This window comes from Cyprinodon tularosa, unplaced genomic scaffold (assembly GCF_016077235.1).
Source record: "Cyprinodon tularosa strain WSP-4 unplaced genomic scaffold, ASM1607723v1 ctg324, whole genome shotgun sequence".
NCBI classification, from domain to species: domain Eukaryota; kingdom Metazoa; phylum Chordata; class Actinopteri; order Cyprinodontiformes; family Cyprinodontidae; genus Cyprinodon; species Cyprinodon tularosa.
The window spans coordinates 199,018-218,583 of NW_024039035.1; the positions used below are offsets into that span (position 1 = coordinate 199,018).

The 19,566-nt window shown below is 37.7% G+C and overlaps 1 protein-coding gene across 3 annotated transcripts in view; it reads left to right on the forward strand.

The window, feature by feature from the left end:
• The window catches only part of dip2a (disco-interacting protein 2 homolog A), a 102,768-nt gene that overhangs the window by 56,276 nt on the left and 26,926 nt on the right, over window positions 1-19,566 (forward strand). Inside the window, exons 2-7 of one of the 3 annotated variants that reach the window (XM_038293346.1) lie at window positions 1,335-1,406; window positions 6,914-7,033; window positions 7,118-7,237; window positions 11,008-11,271; window positions 14,531-14,686; window positions 16,884-16,925. In XM_038293346.1, coding sequence (XP_038149274.1) covers window positions 1,335-1,406; window positions 6,914-7,033; window positions 7,118-7,237; window positions 11,008-11,271; window positions 14,531-14,686; window positions 16,884-16,925 — 774 coding nt within the window. The remainder of the gene's footprint in view (window positions 1-1,334; window positions 1,407-6,913; window positions 7,034-7,117; window positions 7,238-11,007; window positions 11,272-14,530; window positions 14,687-16,883; window positions 16,926-19,566) is intronic. The other 2 variants (XM_038293347.1, XM_038293349.1) reach the window with 2 other exon arrangements.

Here is a 19,566-nt window from a genome sequence, read left to right on the forward strand (position 1 = left end):
CTCTCTCACCAAAAATCTCCACAAGTCCTCAAAGACAATAAACAACATTGCTCAGTTTTACAGCAGCTAAGGCTTTTATTATTATTATTATTATTATTATTATTATTATTATTATAGAGGTAAAAAAGAAGCCAAGATAAATCCTAAGTTGTCAAATTAGTAACACTGGATTGCCATGATACATCTGACAAACAGTATTTATTACAACCCTTTGTCTTGTGGAAACAGGGAAACAATAGCTGTTGGGAAGACAATAGTTAGGTGTGATTTTTATATAATGTTCAAGTCTATGATATTTTCAGACAAAGCTGCTTGTTGTCGGATCAAAAGCCTAGTTTTACTGAGACATAACTCTGTGGATCGGTGTGTTCTCCATGGGGCCCGGCCTCACAGGCCGAAGGCCAGAATTTGGAGCTGTCGCAGAGAATAGTGGGCCTCTATTGTATGTTTGTCAAACTGGTTGGCTGCTGTGGCGTGTGCAAACAGACACGCTGGCACACACACAGACATCCACTGATCACACACGCGCACACAAATAGGGAATTTATCACCAGAACGAGTCAGTGTCAGGTCAGCCGGCTTAGTCTGCGGACAGCATTGTATTGTTGCTGGCCTCCATCGCTCTTGGGCATTTAACAGTGCAGGCATTCAGTTGTTACTGGTGACTCAGGACTAGTAGGCAGCACTGTAAACAACACCTGCCTTCACATTTTTATACGTTTGTGCCCAATCGGCTTAGAGGCCAGAGAACAAGAGTAACGGCCCCATTTGTTATAAGTAGGATTGTAGATTTGTTTACAGTGCCTTGCAAAGGATTTCATGTTGCTAGAACTGCTTCACAATTTGTTGTATCACAACTGAAACCTTTTTGCTTCCCTCAATGAAATTGAATGTGATAGACCAACACTAAGTAGTGCATGTTATGATAAAGAAAGTCTACATAAGAACTGGATAAGGACAAAAATTGTAAGCTATAAAAGACTTGGTGGGAGTTCAAAGTAGCACATTCAGCCATTCTTTGAAAGGTTTCAAATCAAAGGATATTTTATGTGTCCGAATGGCCTAGACCTAAATCAAGTTAAATATGTGGTAAAACTTTTGGATATTATGCGTTTCGTTATAAATTATAGAGAAATAATTATTGGTGATTAACCAGAACCTGGATCTGGTGCCCTGTGGTGCCAGTCTAACCAGCTTGGAGCATGATCCTGAGGCCGTTATGCACATTAAAACACTCAGAGCACCAGGCCACAGCCAAGCTAATGACTCATCTCTCTCTGCCCCCCTCCCTGTCTCTATCTTTTCTCTCTCTCTGTCTGTTTCTGTGCGTACAGGAGACATCACTCAGAAGGGCTATGAGAAAAAAAGAAGCAAGCTGCTGGCGCCTTACATCCCACAGATACAAGGTAAGCCTTACCGTCCTGCTGGATAGATGCTGTCTAGAGAAGGCGGGACTTAACTGAATGTATGATAACAGGTGGGATACAGAGACCAATTAAAATCAGAATAAACAAACTCTTTCCATATATTTAACTTTTTGAAACATTTTAGAAATAGTACAAATAATTAAACCCAAGACAACTGTTAAAAAATGCTAAACTGACTCAGATTTCATATATCAATAGATGCTAATGAAGTGGTTGAATTTTTTTTTTTTTTATGATTTACACATTTATGCTTTGCCAATGTGTGCCTGCAAGCCTGACACTGAACTTCAGGTTGAACAGTCTTAAATATCTTAATTTTTTCCCCTTCATTACTGGGATTGCATTGTTTCACATTAAGTATAAACTTTGAAAAAAGAAGGCTATGCAATTTATTAAGATTTTAATTGCTGATTTGGTGATTGGGGCATCAATAATATCAAGGACTGCTTTGATTGCACCGTTGGTGATAAGTTAAAGTTGACCACATTAGCATGGAATTCATTTTAAGGCAGTGATTCTAGTAGGTTGGAAAAGCCACAAACTTCCTTTTGCCATCAGAGAGCTTTATACTTGAAATTCGATGATTTTTCAATTGTTAGAACTCATGTGAACTAGTTGGCTTTTAAGCATAGTCAACTGACTTTCAATGATATTGAGGTAAGGACCATTCCAGCAGCTCAACAATGGCCCGCTTTATCCATCCAGTAAACCAGTAAAGCAATGATTTCATTGTTGGAACACCAATCTACTTTAATCCAGTGTTTCTGCATCTTGATGATCTAAAGTGAAGTTAGGAAATTTAAATGTATGTTATTTTTTTATTATATCTACTTCTTGCAGTGAACCACTATAGCTGACATCAAATCAGAGTATTAGTGTGATGCTAGCACTACTACCTTTGTCAGTCGTTAGTTTTCTTATGTCTTAAAAGCTCACCTTAACCCCTCTAAAGATATGTTTTGTTGGTGAGTTTTCTCTCTGTCCTCACTGAGCATAAAACCATTTTTTAGAACACAATTAGATGTACATTTTATTGGATTTGCTGGTTTTGATTCATCTGGCAGTGGTTCGTTATTTCTACTCTATCATGGCGGCTCCAAAAGCTTCCAATGGGCACAAGTGGTTCCTGTGGGAAGAGGCTTTGCAGCATCTGCTGCAGGTCCAGCAGATTCTGCAACAGCTTTTGCCCCGCCGTCATCAGACTGTGGAACTTTTGAACTCTAAACTGGACTCTGCATTATTTTGCACTACCGACGTGATGAATATTATAATCCTTTTAAATAGGACACATTTAAATGTCTACTGCATTTTGCAACATATTTAAGCCTTAAGAACGGTAATGTTCAGTTCTCTGTTTTAAGCTGCTCATTTCGCTGTTGCAAGCTGTGGGCAACTAAATTTTGTTTTGCAAACAATCTCTGCATATAAAATGACAATAAAGTTTGTCTAAGTCTTCCTTTTATTTCACAGTGATCTAAAAATCAAATCAGAAATTATTTTAATGAGACAAATTAGGGTTCTAATATTGCCTTCACAATGCATTAATTTATATTGAAAATTGTTCGTTAAAAAATCAAGTGTGTGGCAGGAAGCTACCCAGTTTATTTAAATGTAAATGTTTTTGCTTCAGATGTTTAAGTTATATCTGTTAGCTTATAACTGATAGCTAACAAAAGATTGAACCTTAATCTGCAGCTCACTAAAGAATAATTCACCAATTATCACGAGGAGATTATGCCTATAATTGAACAGTATATGTAGAATTCGGACCTTGTATAGATAACATAATTTATGCATTTGTTTACATTTTTACTCTGAAAGTTAAAATATTCGAATAGATCACTCAAAAACCAGAGCAAGATGTTCACCTTATTACACGTGGAGTTTATTTTTTCAGTTTGTATTTCATTATGTCAGTGCTACAGTACGCACTGCTGCTACGCTTAAACAGTACATATTTGGCATGTTTGATGAACATGTATTGTTTTAGATGAACACACCTTAGATTAGATGGTTAAGGAGGTTATGGAGACCTTCTAGGCTTATAGGCTTAAAAAGAGGACATCATAGCTGAACTTAGTGTTAGGTAGAGAATGTTTTTCTATTTTTTGCTGATTTTATATTTTGATGCATTTAAGAGGATTACACCATCTTTCAGTGTACAAAAGAAATATCCCTCATTCTGTAAATGATGATTTCCAGCAGAATGCTTAGAGAAGTTAAATGGATCTTACATTGAATATCTGATTAAAGCCACAGTCAGTATGATAAATATGCACATTTGCATGTCAGTGAAGGGTATTTTCATCCTCACAGCTGGAAGCTGTGGGTCCTTGTAGATTCTGCCAGTGTCTGAAGTGAATCCCAGAGAAATTGCTGCTGCTTTATCCTCTATCTGCTCCCTGTAGTTAACAGTTTGGCCAGCTCCCACAGGTGTTAGTGGAAGCCAGTTTACTGTGGGCTTCTCCTCTGGAATTAGCAGAACGGTTATTTAGCTTTGGCCGACCATTTCCCTCATTCTGCCAATCCATTACTTATTTTTGTTCTTCTCTGGTTCTTCATTTAAATCCCTCAGTTGGTATCAGATACCATAAAACATTCATTACATTTGTGATTTCATTAAAAAAACTCATTCAGCACAAATATTCCAGTCAAACTGTGAGTGCGGTGTTGCTTAAAAAATTCCCCTTCATTACCTTTTTGAAATTTGTTCTGAAAACCACTTGGGCTTTTTGACAGTTGATGGCATTATTTGTTATTTGTATTGTGTATTTTCTGTCAGTTATATTTTCCTGCTGCTACTTTTGCTTTGCAGCTAAATGCTGCCAATATAATTAGTCAATAGATCTGAAAACCACATAAAACTTTGATAATCACTTTAATAATCACAAAAAAACATTTTCAAAAATCTGGAAATCATGGAATAAGGTGAGCCTGCAATGTTGGCATCTGCCTATAAACATTACTTCAAGAACCCAACAGTGTCCAGGCCCTGCCTCTTGTCCAATGACTGCCTGCCACAACTCAAAGCATAAAAAAATATGCATTTTTAAACAATAGATGGAATGACCATTTAAAATTTGCTTTTTGTTTTAATGATTTGAATTTGAATACTTTAAGTGGTTAAACAAAGTGGTTATAAGGAAAATAATTTAGCTTTAGATGAAGAGATGCTGCTTTCTAAACTTTGCATGTTTTTATAGATTATTCTTTATGTTATACCAGATGGGGTATTGGATGAGTAAGACTTTTAGAATATAGGGTGTAGCTTTTGTTTGGACGACATTTTCAGCTGACCTCATTAACACACCGCAGGACCTTCCTGTTCTTCCCCATGCAGCTGGGGCAGTTAGTCAGGATGCTCTCTTGTTGCTCACCAATAAAAGCTCAGCAGCAGTTGATGCAGGTAGTGTGCTGTGCATACATTCACTTCCGGGGGAAGTTGAGCATCTGTTGCTCCTGTCCCAGCAACAAGAGACATAAACACAGATTTGTGGACTATATCTGTAGAGAGGTAATAATTTATTGAATAAATGAAATATATGTCAGGCTGAATCTCTGGCTTTTATGTTGAGTCATTTTTTCATATTTTGTAAGGACTCAATTAGAAATTTTTCAAGGATGTTTCTAGTGTGTAGAAGGAGAGCTGTTTTCACTATTGTTTGATAGAAAAGACCAAATAGATCTACTTTTTTCAGAGCATTTGAAAAAGAAGCTGTAGCATCATACACCAGGCAGTCTTTAAAATGTACTGTAACTACAGGGGGAGGGTCTGCATCTCGCCATATTGGTTAAATAAAGCCTATAAATGAAGGACAGTCTTCCCAAAGGAAAGATGGAGGAGGTTCATCATGCTGTGAGACTGTGCTGCTAGTGCCCATATTTAACAGTTGGAAAGAAACTTTAAAAGGAGACATTTGGCACTCTGGTCAGTCACAAAGAAAGGAGAACATAAAATCTTTTTTCTTTTCTGTAACAAATGTGGAGACTAATTTATGTTTGTCTTAGAGGACGTTTTTAATTCTGCTCCTGCTGCTCATAGACGTCAATAACTGAAGAAACTACTATGAATAAAGCTTCATTATCTATTTGTTTATAGAGAAATAAACCTTGATGGCATATTTTCCCCTAATGACTGGATAAATCTCAAGCATGTCATTTTGCCGATAGTTACCAATCCTAGTGTTAGGATAGGATATCATCAATATATTTAATGAATACAGCTATTTGCTCAGTTTGTGTCATTAATCAGTCATATTTGTTATGTAGGAAAAGATACACAGCCATGCATCACCCTGACGCACACAGCAACCAAGTGCTGGCTTTAGACAGGTGATATAAATTCATCAGGGTACGCTTCGAACCAATAAAGAGAACTGTTGTGACCGGGCAAGTCTGTGATTGGCTGAATGTTGTGTATCTGGGTGGCGTGTTCTGCCCAGCAACCGGGTCTGCTGTCCTGCCTCGCTTTAAAGACCTGTTTTCCTCAGGGAGCTCCTGGGAGAATGACGTGTCACCGGATTGTCAGAGGGACGAAGGAAACTGGCTGATATGAATGTGTGAAGGCATGCACTGCATGGCAAACACAAAAATATTCATCCATAAATATTTCATTTTCTTTTATTCAGTTTAGTATCTGACATGATTAATGCTTGTTTGCAGAAATCAGAGATTTGGTAGCTTGAATTGAATTATGCAAATGTTGCTGGAAACAGTTGTTTTTCTGCTGCTGCACTTTTCAGGAGTTGCTGACTGTGTAGGACTCATTGATCCTCGCTAAGCTACCCCTGAAAACCCCGACTGTTAGATTGCTGGGCTGGAATGATGGGTGACTGATAGGCCAGCCAGGTAGATACAACAGCAAGCTGCACAATGCTAATGGGGCTTAGTTTGTACACTTAAAGGAAGAGCAACTTTTCACTGTAAATGTGTTACAAAAATGAATCCGACAATAAAGAAAGGTGGTAAAGCTGTGAGGAAGTTAAAAGGAGTGTTAGGTTATAGAAGCAACATCCCAGGATCTGAGGATCTGACAGAGAACAGTTTGATCCATGAGCTGAAAATGGAAAGAGTATGGCACAACTGAAAACTTACCAAGAAATGTCAGAGAGAAGCATACCGTGCAAGACGCTAATTAGTAAATCATTTATGACCCCAACTTCTTGACACTAATGATGTCTAATAATTTCTCTTCACTTACATCTGTGAAATTTGCATTTGCTTCATTGGAAGACAGAAGCAGCTGTAAAGCTGTAAAAAATACTGGTTAAATTAAAGTCAACGCGCTCTCATTTCTTAGTTGCTAAAGTATTAGAGGATTACAATAATCTTGTGAACACTAGATCTGTTTGAGAAATATTTAGCATGTTTGATTCCATCCAAGGCACCTTTTGTAAAGAGTGTAGTGCTTTAACTAATACAGCTAAACCTTACAACATCGGGATGCTTTATTTCTTGCTGTAAACATTCCTTCTGTTTCTCTGCAGGTGTAGATCCATCTTTGCAAATTGACAACAGAATCCAGGCCTCTTCCCAAGCTGTTCTTCCAGTTTCCAAACATAACAAGTCCCGGGCCGGCAATGCCCGAGATGAGCGCTTCAGATCTGGTAAGAAACAGCTCCTTCTCCAAGAGAATTGAAAATATTAATCCTTCTACTACAAACATCCGAAATAAGCTTGTTATTTTTTAGATCTGCACACAGAGGCTGTCCAAGCTGCATTGGCAAAGTACAAAGAGAGGAAGATGCCCATGCCCTCAAAGAGACGATCTGTGTTAGTTCAGTCTTCAGTCGAGGCGTGTACCCCTCCAGGTGAGACCCCTCCTCCTTTCAACATTCTCTCTGCAGTCGTTTGATTCATTGCGTCCCATGAACACAGGCATGTGGGATGGTGCCTCTGATATCCTCAGCGATTATTAAAGATATTTCCAAGCATTTGCCTCTGGGAAGAAAGTGTGTAGTTTGATGAATATGTTAATTCTTTGCGACTATAAAAGACTCAGTTCTTGACGTCATGTTCCCAGGCAGACCTACCCACATGGGCTGCATCATGGAGGCGTTATCAGATTTAGTACTTCGGCTCCAAATGTCAAGCTTTTGCTCGCTTTTTCAACTGTTTATATTGTGTGCCTCAGTTCATTGGCGTTTTATGAAAGAGTAAAAATTTTATGGAGTTCCAGACACTTTATTTAGTATTAAAGTTTTGCGTTTTCAAGGCCTCGCTTTCCTTTCTTATTTCTTCAAATTTTTCGGTAAAAAAATTTGGTTTGATTTCTTAATGAACTCTCAATTACTGCTGCGCTGGTGGTTTTGGTGTATGGGTGCAGGGAGTGAAGAAGAGCATGATTCTCAAGGTTTGGATTAAAAGAAAGGACAAGGCAGGGCAAGTAACCAGATTAAGAGCTTCAATGCTGAGGTTTCAGTGGGAGAGCGAGTCAGTGTCTTCATACTTTAACCCTGGGGGTTTCTATTGTACCCTTCAGAGGCATTGATTCTGAAGCCTTCAAGTTTAAACCTTGATTAACAGGTTGCATAATTTCTTCCACCCTGTTCAGTTTTCATAGCATTTTAATTTTTATAGTTTTTTTTTTCCACCTATGTCCAGATCCTAAACAGGAATTCTGAAGCTTGTTCTGTTTAGATTAATGATGCACCAGTCTACATTTTGTGGCTGATTTCCAGTCTATTTTTTTCATGAAGCCGAATGCAACACCATAATAAAATAAAGAGAGGACTAAAATATGCTTTGGCCTTCATTTAATGACTGCCGTTAGTTCAAGGGAAAGTCATAACATACCATGGAGCATTCTCTGCAATTCAAGGTTTTACTAAATCAATGTTACCAAATGATTTAGAGGTAACAGAATATTTTTTTTTAGCTATTAACTATTAACGATGGGTGCTGTGGGTGGGCTGCAGCACTGCTGGGAGGACCAGAGAATTACCTGAATATGCTTACGTGAAACAAAGTGAGAAAAAAGTCAACAGAAAGAGTTAAAAGTTGAACGTTAAGGCCTACCTTTGGAATGATTGCCATATGCTATAGCTTATTCCTCATCATAATAATGTGAAAAATGCCATATACGTCATTCAAACACCACCAACAGTTGTGGTAGTACACGGTAAGCAGTCTTTTCTCAGAATATGGTGAGGTAGTCTATGTCGCTGTTGTAGTTACTGCTATTGCTCATGTTTTTCTATTTATCTCCTCTGGTTCATTTGAATAAAGCCAATGAAACTCCTGCAAATATGTAACAAATTGAAATACAGAGAGCCTCGCTGCCATTGGGCTGTATGCGAGTTTGTCCTTAAATTCAGTAGCCATAGCAAAGTGTGCTTCCTTAGCATCCCCTGCTGAAAATGTGCTCCAATAACGGTCAATTAGTAGTTTATTTAAAAAACAAAACTGTTGCCTGCATATAACTGTGCATAGATCCATTTTCTATGAACAAAAAGCTTCAAGGAGCAAAACGTGGCAGCCTTGCTGTAATCTATTCAGCCTTCCTGTTATTTGCTGTTTCATACTCTCTCCATCTCTCTCTTCTCTGGAAAACCTCTGAACAAAATCACTATATGAAACTTTTCTCATTACCATCTTACTGAAATCGCACAGCTGTTGCATCTGTGTGCATCTGTTCATGAGCATAGCATTCCTAAATTACTTTTGAAAGAAAGTTAGACAATTCTAGTTTTTACATTGAATATACCTTCAGGGAGATTTAACTTCTTATTTATTTATTAAATTAGATAAGAAAATAAATAGAGATATTTAATCATTTTGATCATTAAAGGGAAAATTGGATTGGATGGGATAATTTTCATAGGTGTTTTCAGAGTAACTCTCACTTTCTTCAGCTAACCCAATGTAGAAGTAGTTTTATGGTTGCCTCTCCATGTTTACTATTAGATAGAAGCTTTATTATTCTGCTGCTGTTTTCATAGAACAACTGTTCTATTGCAGCGATAACTAAGGTCTTAGTTACAGTCTGCTTTTACATCCTACTTATCTGATGTATTTTTACGTATCTCAACAACCGTCTACCTGACCCAGACGTAAAGTTTCTTCCTTTATACAATCTTGTCTCCTGGTGATTTATACTCATTCTTTGTTCTGCCTCTGTTTCTGCTTAAAATGTATTCCCTGATCCTCTCCTTCCCTTGACCGTCTTCTGACTGTGTTAAAGCTGCTGGAGTCTGAGAGAGAGCAGAGATGGTCAGAGGGATAACAAACAGAATCCTAAATGTGAGATAACCCACTGGAGCCCCACTGTTGTGCAGAAATAAAATTGGTTCGTTCTAACTCCACCACCTTCGTCTCTCTTCTGACAGCCTCTATAAACTAAATATTAGCTAAATGCAAGTTTCAGCAGCTCTTAATAGTGTCTCAGCTGGTGAACCTTTTATTCATTAATTTGTTCTGTGGGTGATTAGAAAGGATAATCATATGAAAATGTTTTAGTAGCTGAAATATCCATCAGGTTTGTGCTGATCACGCATCGGGTCGAAAATCTGCTAAATCCCTCTGTTCTCATAATGTTTGTCTCCTTCTTTCTGTCAGCAGTTTCTGTAACTTATTAAAGCTGTTACATATGAACAACAGGCTGAAAACCTTTTATCTAACATTTAAAGATGTTTTAAATTTAGTCATTTCATAATGATTAAAATGAAACAATAATTTAGTTTATATCATTTTTTCTAATCCTTAGCCCTCTAGCTGAAGTTGGTTTTCTGCATAACATCCATCAAAGGCAGCCCTTCTGTTTTTCAATCAAAATAAACTTGTTCAAAGGCCAGGCATGTATGGAAGATGAAAATGAATGCATTTATTTTGAATTATGCTGATGTTACTTTGAAGGGTTTCCTGTTTGGTTTATTTTTGATGAGACCAACTGTTCACTCTAGCCTCAAAAACAGAGACTTTGACTTTAACTGAACATTAGTAGATTTTTTAAATAACCTTACATTCTCTTTAGTAAGTTGTTCATTTTATGACAGGATGTGTGATGTACTTCCAGGGGATGAGCTTTAACAATACTGATTTTAGCCTTTTCTAATTTCTTTGTACCAAATTGCACTGCTTCCTGAACTTAAGGTAACTCCTGCCTTTTTTCTACTGGATGGACTGATTAATCCAGGAGTGCCTGACCTGATTAACTATGAACACAACTGGCTTAATCAGCTCATCCAAAAATGAAAGGCAGGAAACAAAGGAGTAGCCTTAAATTCAGGAAGTAATGGAGTTCTGCATAGAGCCCATTGTAGTAGTCTACAATTAGGTCAGCATTATGAATATTTCTTTGCTGCATTGCTGCAGTGTTCAGCCATTATTCATTAACATGACGAAAGACAAAAATCTATCCCTGTAAAAAGATTGAAGTGGAGAGGACAGGTCTTTTCAAAAATCCTCCATTATACCTTTAATAAAAAAAAAAAAGTTTTCTCTTTAATAGCCTTTTTCCTTTCATTTAAATACCCTTTTGATACTGAACCTCTGTTGCCTTTACTTCCTGTTGAGTCTGTGGACAGTATTGTTTTCTTGCCTTCTCTTCTGACTCTACCCTTTTTTGACCACTTCAACACAGATACCTCCTCAGCATCAGAAGATGAGGGCTCACTGCGAAGGCAGGGACGCCTAGGCACGTCCACGCCCTATCAGGGCCACAGCCACCCAGCCGTCGAACACTGGTTCAACCGTGTCATCCAGGGGTCGTCAACCTCCTCCTCAGCTTCATCCACCTCATCCCACCCAGGAGGCAGATCTGTCACCAACAGCACCGCCCACGCTGCCCTCAACGCCAACGCCGCAGCAACAGCCCTTGCGGACCTCATGGCACACACCCAACTTGGTCAGTCTTACTTTAATTACATTATGTTTTTTTTATTGATTTCTGCTGATCCAGTGATTCAATCTTGCAATGCCTTGCAAATGCTTGGACATTTACATGTTTAAGCTCATGCGGTGAGCTTGACATTTAATGTGTTTTATTGGGATTTTTGTGGGACAAACTAAGACAAAGCAATGACTTTTCGCATTTACATGAATAGAAATCTTAGTATTCTATGCATGTATTCTTCTCTCCTGAGTTGAGCCAGTTATGAGGGTACCTCTATATATCTATAGACTGAAATTTTTTGAAAAACAATCGGGAGCAAAGTCAAATCAGCTGTAAAAAAATGTCTAAGAATATCAAACTCTAAATCTTACAACAGAAAATCCATTGGATTTAGGCCTGGACTTTTACTAGGCCATTCAAGCATTATATATCTGCTTTAATCAAAGCTATCTATAGTTGGTCTGGGTATATTTTCATGGTTGTGTTCCTGTTGGAGGATCAAGCTTCACCACAGTCTTATATCTTTTTCAGTCTCTGACATTGTTGCCATAATTACTCTTACTTAGCTCCATTCAGATTCCTGTGAACTCCATGGGGTTGGTGAACAAAATACCTTTACAGTACTCTCACCGCTGTCTTCTTGTGGACTCGAGCTATTTTTAGCAGGGATTTTCCTCTTTAAAGAATTCATTTGAAGGGCCAATTCTATTTCCAAGATTCCTAATAAAACAAAATAAGGTTTTGTTGGTGTAGCCTGGCTGACAGTGGATGTTTTAAAAATCATATCAAAGTAGAAGTCTTTACCCATTTTATTTTTTCTTGAACACTTAAGGGGTGCCATGGGGAAAAAAGTATTCAGCTATTCACCCACGTTAAATAAACGGAGATACATTTTTCTATCAGCTACACAAAACACCTTGGTTTAATGTGTTACAATCTTGCATGTGACAGTTTTAAATCACATGTTGCTTATTAGCTGCCACTGGCGGCCATCTTGCTGTTGTTTAGTAATGATGAAACTCTCTGCCTGATCTCAGCCTAATCAGCTTGTTCTGGTGGCCATAACACAGTTCAAACCTATTAAATGTGATTCATTTTTTTTTGTGTTACTAATGGTGTATCTTCGCTATCCAACCTCTGACCTTGTTGTTGTGTTTGGGTGTGTGAGCCTTTGTTCAACCACATTCTATCAGGATAGAACTGTCTCCTCCGTTCCTCAGAGTGGCTTTTGCCATATTGAAGCCCCAGTGAGTGATGCTATATGAAGCTGTCAATACTTTCCTAGTGGTACCCTGCTCCATAGTCCCTTTCAAATGCTGCTGGTTTACATTATAGGCAACAAATGAAGGTTATCTATATAGTAATGAACAAGATATGTAGGTTCAAGGGTAGATGTAAGAAATATTAATATTTGCAGCTGTTCTCAGGTCAGATATATTTCAGCATCAGTTTTATTTTTATTTTTGTTTCATCACACCAAAACATCTCTTTCAACATTAATTTAAATACATTTTAAAGGCATTTTCCCTATTCCTTACAAAATCTGAAGATATGTTTTTTGTGCAGTGGTGGGCCACACATGCATTTAACAGCCGGGGTTTTTATTTCTGCAGACCCCTTGCAGAGAGAGAAATATGTAGGAGAGACAAAACAGGACTAGAATACCAGAGTTTAGAAACTGCTTCATTTTAACAAGAGCATAAACTAGCGGCATGACAGTTATTCTAATTGTACTATATAGGGCAGCAGATAAAAGCTTGACGCTGTGACTTTTGCCAGCAAGCACTGTTGCTCACATACAGAAAATTCTTCTGAAGATTTGCAGCTGTGTTTGCACGTTGCCTCGTCCCCCGATCTTCCACACATTTTTCTATGAGGTTGGGTGGAACATACCAACATCAGGGCTGGAGTCAATCCTGCTCCCACGTGTATTCCCACATGCTACCCCTGTGGATCATCAATAACATGCTGCAGAGGTGCAGAGCATGTGTGGAAAAAAGCTTTACGGATGTAGCGTTAAGATAGTGATGTGGAACCAACCGTTTAGTCTCTATTTAATTTTAAAAGTTCCTAAAAATCAGTGGTAGCTTTGTTCTATAGACCCCAACCATTAAGAATTTAACACTGGGTTAATCTACCATAGTAAAATAATCATGCTGTTAACCAAATTGCACAACTTTCGTAATTGAATAATTCAAAAACTGAATCTGCAATCATGTCTATAGCGTTTTATGTAAAAAGTGATAAAATTGTTAAACTAATTAAATGGTTCTGTAGTTCAAGACTGCTCTCTTTAAATGGTATTTGGGCCTCTGTATTGATGATGATCTGATGTGAGGCACCTTTAGAGAACACCAGTGGATAAGGCCTCTTATAGTAAAGAGGGACACTCATTAGATTAGCTCCTCATTTCCATTCCGAGGATTTAAAGAAATATTCTGGTATTTTGTACATGTTATATATTAAGCAATAACATAAATAGAATCAAATTTTTGGCCATTTATCTGTTTAGATGCATCACTGTTTCAACACCTCAGACTCAAATTTTGGCTCAATAGCAGAAATCTCTAGAGCGTAACTGCTTGCTATTGAAAGAGCTTTAGTCAGATTGCCGTTCAAGTGTGCAGGAAAGGGACACATCTAAAAGTTTGCCTAAACCCCTTTAGGATCTGGGTTATAACTGCTGTCGCTTCTCTACTTTAAATATACATACTTTGAGAGGCATTGACATAAAGACACATAGCTCTAAAACTCCCATTTTGCTTTAAGTCATAGTTACAGAGTTCGTAAACTTCATCAGTGCAGGTAGAGAGTCTGCAAATTATAACAGAAAAATACCACATAAGCCTGTGAAACACAGTATGGCAGGATTGTCAAACTTTTTAAGTTTTATAATATGATTAAAACAGGCTGTCCATCTGTTGGAAGCTAAAATAAAGTAGGAGATTAAGGTTTTGTTGCCTTTAGCTAACACATATTAAAACATACGAGTATGTTAAGAAATGGAGGTCCATAGTTTAGCTAATATTACACTACTGCATATAAGCAAGCTGAGTGTAAATGAGTGAGTGTTCTATTTTTGTTCTGTTCAGCCTAAACGTTTAGTTAAACAAACTTTAATCAAAACTGTTATTCCATCCTGATCTTCTCTGAAGTTGCAACTTAAATTGATCATCATTACAGCTTCTAGGCTCTGTCTAAGCCCAAAAAGATGTAGAGTAGAGTGTTTTATAACGACAGCCTAGAGTAAGGCTCGACCTTTTAACCCCAGACACCCCGCTCATCACAGATAACCACTCAGCACCCCCCGATGTGACGGGGCTGTCCGAGTGCTCCTCCATTCACCTGGAGCGGCCCCTGGTGGGCTCCATGCGAGGCCTTTCCCGCAGCTACAATCACCACGCCAGCATGATGGAGACCGCAGATGGTGAGTTTCCTTCTCCTCAGCCACACACACAGACACACCCCTACACACACGCACAAATCACTTCCTTCCCTGCTGTCTGTCCCTCTGTCCAGTCCTCAATCTGTCTGCCTTTCTGACAGCCACAACTGACCCCACTAACTGACCCTCTAACTTTACCATGGTAACAGCCTTTCCACCCTTTCTGAAAAAAGCCACAGTGATTTTTATCTGCAAATAATATAGTTACTAATGACTCGGCAGAGATAATCATGACTATTAGAGGAAGGAAATCACTTCTTTTTAGACGGACAATTAAGCGATTTTGTGCAGAGTCTGTGTCATTTGGTACTGAGTCAGTGCTTTAAATAGAAAATAATAAGGTGATACAAGGGTGATCAATTAGTCACATTAGGCTTATATGCACTGAATACTGTTGACGTTAATCTTTGGAAGTGCTGAATAAATATAAATTACCTTGCAAAGGCATTTATATCCATTTTTCCACTTTTTGTCACTTTACAACAGTAGGGGTTGGGAGGAAGAGGGCATATGTGAGAGACCAACACAAAATATTCCAAAATTGTGAAATGAAAGGCGAATTATGAATAATTTTCTGATCAGTGTACAATTAAAAACATGAAGCTTTCTTGAGTCAACTTTTTGTACATCTCCATCAGCTTTTTCAATCCAGAGACTAAACTTTTGTTATTTATTCGTCTTTGCAAAATGGTTAAAGCCCAGAGTCTATGGAGAACACAGAAGAACATTAAATGACCATAAAATAGTTTGAATCTTGACTGGACTTTCTAACACATGAACATGCTAAGGGCTTGTTATACTCCTGCAGATCCTGTTGAAATTCCAGCTGTATATTATAGGTTATTGTCCTGCTAGAAGGTCAACATTGACTCTGGTTTAAGGCCACTGACAGCCTCCCACAAATACTTCCTGCATTGCCCTTGTTTATCTGGCCAGCTTGCAGACAAAAAGCATGCCCTCAGCATGATGCTGTTTCCACTATGTTTCACACTGGGTAAGGTTAGTTTTAATTAGTTTCTATTAGTTTTTTAACCAAACACACTGTTTCTTTTTGTTGGCCAATAGGGTCACATTTTTGTCTCATCCGTTCAGGGTGAGTTCTTCTACCAGTTCTTCTACACTGCAAAAACTTTAAGTCTAAGTTATTAGTCATTTTTTCCTTGAATTGAACAGGTAAGTGAGACACTTTGCCAATGGAATAAGATGATTTAAGCTTACAAAAAGAACAAGCTACTGCAGTCTCTTATTTCAAGTGCATAATATCTAATTATCTTGTTTTAAGGGTAAAAATACTAATTCCATTGGCATATCATCTTACTGTATTTACCTACTGGAATTAAGGATAAATACACTAATTTAAGACATTTAATTTTGCAGTTAACTCAGATTCAAAATATTTCCCTTCTCATAGACCATCTTACCTGATTTGTGGATTTATGTTTTATCTCCAGAGTTACTAAGAACCTACAGTAGTTATTTATGAGGTGACCTTTACAGGTTTTACTAGATTTTCTTCAGGGTTTTTAGAGTAAAGGGGGCTGAACACAAATTGAAGACACACTTTCAGATTATTACTCTTTTTCTTCAAAGTCACAATTATTGGCTAGTCTATGTCTGTCGAAAATGTTCTTATTTAATTATAACAAGGGATTCATTTACAGTGAGACAAAATCCTAATCATGTTCCAAGGGTCATGAACCCTTCTGTTTAGACCCTTAGATATGATTTCAAGCACAATTATAAGATGGATGTAACATGTACTCGTCTTAAAAAAAAAGAAAGGAAATTATTAGGAAAAAAATGTTTCCTTTAGAAAATGCCCACCCTGTCAAATATTAAAAGCCGCTCCATCCTCCTGTGACATTCTCTTATTTTCTGTTAATCATTCATCAGAATTTTAATGATGTGGCAACATAAAAGCTGCAGCACAGACTTGGCACAGCCTGATGCTCAATATCTGCAAGCAAATACTAAACAGTCCACCTTCCGGATGCTTAACAGAAGGAGACTGTTGAATCAGTGGGTTTCTAAGATGTTTTCGGTACCATGGTTTCTTCTTATTTTGTTGTTTGGTGACTCAGTCTGACCTCTGCGAGGCAGCTGGTAGATTTTTCACATATTCAAACGCATAAGTTAGGTGGTGTGGTTTTATTGACGCACTGATATGTCTCTCCTCCAGGCTGTGAGTGGGGTGGTGAAGGATTCCTGACTTTAATTGATGGTATTTATAATTGTTCCTCCAGTTCTGCTGCAGTCTGGTGTATGTGCACTAATATGCGTGTGCATTAGTGTCTGTATATGTATGTTTCCAGTTGTGCTTTCGTCTGTTTTCAGGTTGCTGCTTTGTTTTGTAAAAGTATTTGAAAGCCTATATTTATTTCAGATATATGCTGTGTTTGCTTAAATGTGTTTTTTAGCCTCGTCTGACCCAGCTTTGCACACGTTGAAGACAACGTATACAGATGTTAATACTCAGCTGGCTTTGTGTGTATTTATTATGTTGACAACATACTTCTAATCTCAAAGAGACAAAACTCTGTCAGCTGTCATTTTATGTTTTTCACTGCTCTGTGTGACATCAGCCGGTTATCCTGTAGCTACATAGACGACTAAAGGAAGGCGGCTGTCAATCACCGTTTCCATTTTTAAAGCTGACTCATTCAGCAGCCACGCAGTCAAGTTGTTCTCCAACTCCTGCTTGAGTTTTGTAAAAAGCTCAAAATCAAGTTGATGTTTTATTGCAGAAGGATCTTCTAAGCTAGGGACAAACTTTTCAAAATGAAGTCATACATAGAATAGAATATTAATATTATTAATTTGCAGTCAACAGCATAGTGATGGTGGGACAGGGTAGAATCTGCACAGCCCACTACCAGAAAGCAAAAACAAAGAGCAGCATCCCTGGTCTACAGAGCCTTTACATGCTATCTGCATCTCAGATGCTTGTTTGGGAATTAAGCCAGAAAGAAGCCATTTCTATTATAGCATCACAAATGTAATTATGTGGAGTTTCCTCAGTTGTAATGGGAGGTTAACTGGCATATTTTGCTTTAAACAAAAAAGACATATAATTATGTTTTTATTGTTATCTTGCTCCGAATCCAACATGGCTGAATCCAGGGTTACAGATTTTACATGTTTATTAGCTTGTATTTAATTTAGCCAATGGATCATAGTCAACCTCTAACTCATGATATTGAGAGGAATTAATTCTTTGGTTTAACACAGTCAGCCTACACCACTGATAATGACTTAGACGTTTATTGCATTTAGTATAGCTTTCCAGACATTGAATTAACATTTCCATTTCATAAAGTGCAGCAATGATCAAATGTAAACAGTGTGGGAGAAAAAAAAAACATGGTGCAAAGAACACATTAATATGGAAGTTCAGAGCATTAATATATATGGTTCAAATATACAGTATTGTTGGTTTGGTGTTATCAGTGTTAAGCAGAGTCTGTGACGTGTCACTAATGATGTATAGATCAGAGCTTTGACTACCAGGAAGATCCTGCACACCATCAGCAGTAAAAACACGAGATAGGTTGCCCTGAAACAACAAAACAGGGCTTTGTTGGAAAAAGGATTCTCTTTGGTTAGGTTTAGTGGAAGATTTATAGTTCTGTGGGTTGATTTCTCTTCTAGAGAAACTGTTATAAAGCATGGCATTTTAAAGTCTTGAAATAACAAGGCTGCTTAGGCAGAATACTATTAGAAATAATACAAATACAAAAAAAAAAAGAACTCTATTTATGTCAAGCTTAGACATAAATAGACAGATAAGCTAGACAATCCAGGTTTAGCTGAAATGAAGAGGGCAGAAGAGAAGATTGTTTTGCATGGATTGTTTAGATGAAATGGTTAAATAAGGTGTTGCTAGCAGGCTGGCAGCTTTGGAAACTAGATAACTGTAATATGTGATCCATCAATTTAAAGATTTTGTTCTGATTTCCAGCAGAAAAGACTCTACAGTTATTTTAATAGTGTAAACCATTAACCATGATCATCATTTCAAACTTAGATCAATGTGTTGTTAGTACAGCCCAGGGCACTTTAGTTATTCTAATAGAACAAAATCTAACCTAATATTACACTCCTTGGCTGAAAATGGTACCTATACCTACAAAAACACATCCCTCTCTCTTTAAAAATACTGTGAGCATTAGAAAACTTAACTACAGCATAAAATATAGAGAAAATGAAAGTTGTATTTGAGCCATTTTTGTATCAGTGATGGTTGGAAATGTTTTGTGGCTCAAGAACGGCAGACAGTGTCAGGAACCTGGAACATTTTGACAAATGCCATTAACACATTATTGGTTTAAGTGTTGGGGTTTATGAATTGTAACTGAAATATAGCAGAACAAATGTTTCACTTATAAAATATTCATTATAGCTTGGGTTTGTTAATTTATCCCGTGAAAGTGTTTTAGGTTTTTTTCTGTAAAAATGTGTATATTTCTTTTATTTAATTCATGCTAAAAGCAGTCTTGGCAATGCAAATGACCAAAATCATATACAGATTAATTATAGGGCTTTAATAGATGGGTCCTGGTTGGCTGTAACATTAGTGATTAGGGCTGATTAATTGATGGGATTTATGTCCCGTTAGCGTCGGGGGACTTTCTAATTGGCCAAACAGGGCTGCTGACCCCCACACATTAACTCAGACTACATCTTTGCCCACATAAGGAGGCAGCATCTGTCTCACTCAGGCCTTTTATTATGAGATAGATGTAGCATGCTGCGTACAGCTGTGGCTTTCAGCTACTGTGGCTTTTTCCAATATCCGACAAAGACCCCCTTTTCATGATTTAAGAGTGAAATGAAATGGTGAATGTATTGTCTGGTAAATCTAG